General features: G+C 41.3%; 1 protein-coding gene across 1 annotated transcript; it reads left to right on the forward strand.

Annotated features, from left to right (window-relative positions):
- Positions 1–672: 672 nt before the first annotated feature.
- LOC117927282 (spliceosome-associated protein 130 A-like) lies at positions 673–1858 on the forward strand. Its single transcript, XM_034846752.1, has one exon. The coding sequence runs from the start codon at positions 757–759 to the stop codon at positions 1393–1395; it is 639 nt and encodes a 212-aa protein (XP_034702643.1). The 5' UTR covers positions 673–756; the 3' UTR covers positions 1396–1858.
- The last annotated feature ends 646 nt before the right edge of the window (positions 1859–2504 follow it).

The raw sequence follows: 2504 nt of genomic DNA on the forward strand, positions 1-2504 counted from the left end.
AAGGTGGTCAGAGTGATTGTGGTGGCCGTTGAAAGGGTCGATGACGGTGAGAAACCATAGCCACCGATGAAAAGAAAGTGAGAGGTGAAGCCTCGATGAACAACAGCCCGATAAAATTTCCCCCCCTCCCCTTTGACCTTCTCTTTTTCTCTTATTTCCTCGTTATTTTTTAAGGAAAATAATAAGGAAAATATTACAATATTTTCTTTAATACTTTCCTTTATATTTTTTTTCCATCTTATTTTCCATGTCATCCAAACTAAAGAAAACCATTTTCCTCTACATTTTTTTTCCTTTCCTTAGCATTTTCCGGGAACTAAACAGAGCCAAAGAGATTGTAGGCTTAGGGAACCTTACCCATTAGTGTTTTGCCTCGTTTTAAAGACTCTCTCCATCATTGAGTTTGCCTAGAGCATGCACAGAACATGGGGTAGTGATGCGAACGTGGTTCCGAGCATGAATCCTTGTCCCTAAATTGATGGAATGATGTGGACCACATTCTGAATCACGTCTTCGGTTTATTACCAAAGATGTAGGAGAAATAAAATCCCAACAGTGACAACACTATTCGTATCTTGTCTTCGGATCCCCATGATTGTGTGCAGATTTTGAGTATGCAAAGTGTTTCTTTTCCTCTAGAATATCTCTCTCGAAGTTCAGGCATCAGTAGGTGGTAAGGTTGGTGCTGATCGCCCTGCTAGTCTTTTTCTTAATGTTAGTTCGCAGAATGGAGTTTTGTTCAGAACAGTGGTAGATATGGCGACAGGTCAGCTCTCTGATGTTCATTCCCGATCCTTAGGACTGAGAGCCCCAAAGATATTCTGTGTCATTGTGAGAGGCCAACGTGCAATGCTATGCTTGTCAAGCCACCCTCGGCTTGGCTATATTCACCGAGGGCATTTTCTGTTGACACCGCTTTCTTATGAGACAGTTGAATTTGCTGCATCATTTTCATCTGATCAGTGTGCTGAAGGTGTAGTGGTTGCTGCTGCTGGGGATGCGTTGAGGATCTTCACTATTGAAAGACTGGGTGAAATATTTAATGAAACTGTGATTCCTTTAAGGTATACACCAAGAAGGTTTGTTCTTCAACCCAAGCAAAAATTATTGGTAATTATTGAGAGTGATCAAGGAGGATTTGCAACGAAAGAGCGTGAAGCCGCTAAAAAGGAATGCTTTGAGGCTGCTGAAGCAGAGGAGTTAAGGAACTTTAATGTAAACCTGCAGTTGGAAAATTCTGAATTGGCAGAAAGGTTAGAAGCCATTCAAGCCTTTGCAAGTTTTGTTTTGAAATGTCCAAAGGTAGAAGTAAGGAAACTGAACCACAATTCAAGACACGAAAATGAAGATTTGCCAAAGAAATTGGGCAACTCCAAACAAATCAATGCGAGCTGATGTAGAGAGCCAGTCTATCTTCAGCAGCTTAATGTTCACCTGCGCCATGAGCTGAGAAATTAACAGCCTGGTGGCTCAACTGCATGTAAAGGAACTATTGCATTCGCTCAGCAGCGGCCCTCACTATTGGACTTTCTCCAGCACAGCGAATTTTGGAAAGCCAGAGGACTCTTACAAGCTAATTCCATGGATGTGCAAGCGACTTATGAAGTCAATTCCAGGGAGTTGCTGTTTGTTGACGCCTATCACTTGAGTGGGCCACATAAAGACACTTTGTTGTCTGCATCTGCCTTAGATGCAGATGATGACTAATATCCTCTAGCTTATGGGTTGGTTAATACTCATAATGAAGAAAACTGGTTGTGGTTCCTAGAGCATCTGAAGTCTTACTGATGAATCGTCATGTGGTTCTAATTTCATATAGGAACCCAAGCTTTCTTTCAGCAACTAACAAAGTATTTGGCAGTGGTTACAATGCTCACTGTCTCAGCCTTTTGAAGGAGAGCCTAGACTACTTCATAAGTAGTAATCTGGTCTTAAAGAATATGTTCAGAACATGGTGTAGTTTGGAAGCACTTATGAGCATGCAGAACACATGAAAAATCTGGACCCAGTCCAAGACAAGTTGAACCACAGACGAAACTAGAGAAAATGTAGGCTGATATTGAAAAGTTGAAGGCAAACTTGATAGAAAAAGAAACTGAATTGTTGGGTATTTCAGAGGAAATGGGAGATGGACTAATTCCAGTTTGGGATTTTGGTCAATTGCACTTGGCACCCCTCAGAAGGTCAATTCAAATACTGATCTGAAAACGACTTAAGTATACTCCACATCAATCTCCAGCCCCAAAGAAGGTTTTTGCAAAGACCCGTTCAACGGAAATTGTTTCAGTCTTTAATAAACCAGAGGTGGCAGGTCCATTTATCTGAAGGAATGTGGTAGTTCAGCAATGAGAGCAGGTGGAGAACCTGTAGATCGCTCGAATGCTCATGTGATTGTTCTTAGATGTACTTCAGATTCTTTTTCAAGAACTCCTTGAAGACTGTCAAGCTTGCCAAGAAGTAGGAAGAATTAGAGCAACTCCAAATCCATGCATAGAATGAATGTC

The sequence above is a fragment of the Vitis riparia genome, chromosome 12 (genome assembly GCF_004353265.1).
Source record: "Vitis riparia cultivar Riparia Gloire de Montpellier isolate 1030 chromosome 12, EGFV_Vit.rip_1.0, whole genome shotgun sequence".
Lineage (NCBI taxonomy): Eukaryota > Viridiplantae > Streptophyta > Magnoliopsida > Vitales > Vitaceae > Vitis > Vitis riparia.

Bases quoted from the DNA above. Each gene is read 5' to 3' on its own strand.
- LOC117927282 (XM_034846752.1), top strand. From the start codon at position 757: ATGGCGACAGGTCAGCTCTCTGATGTTCATTCCCGATCCTTAGGACTG.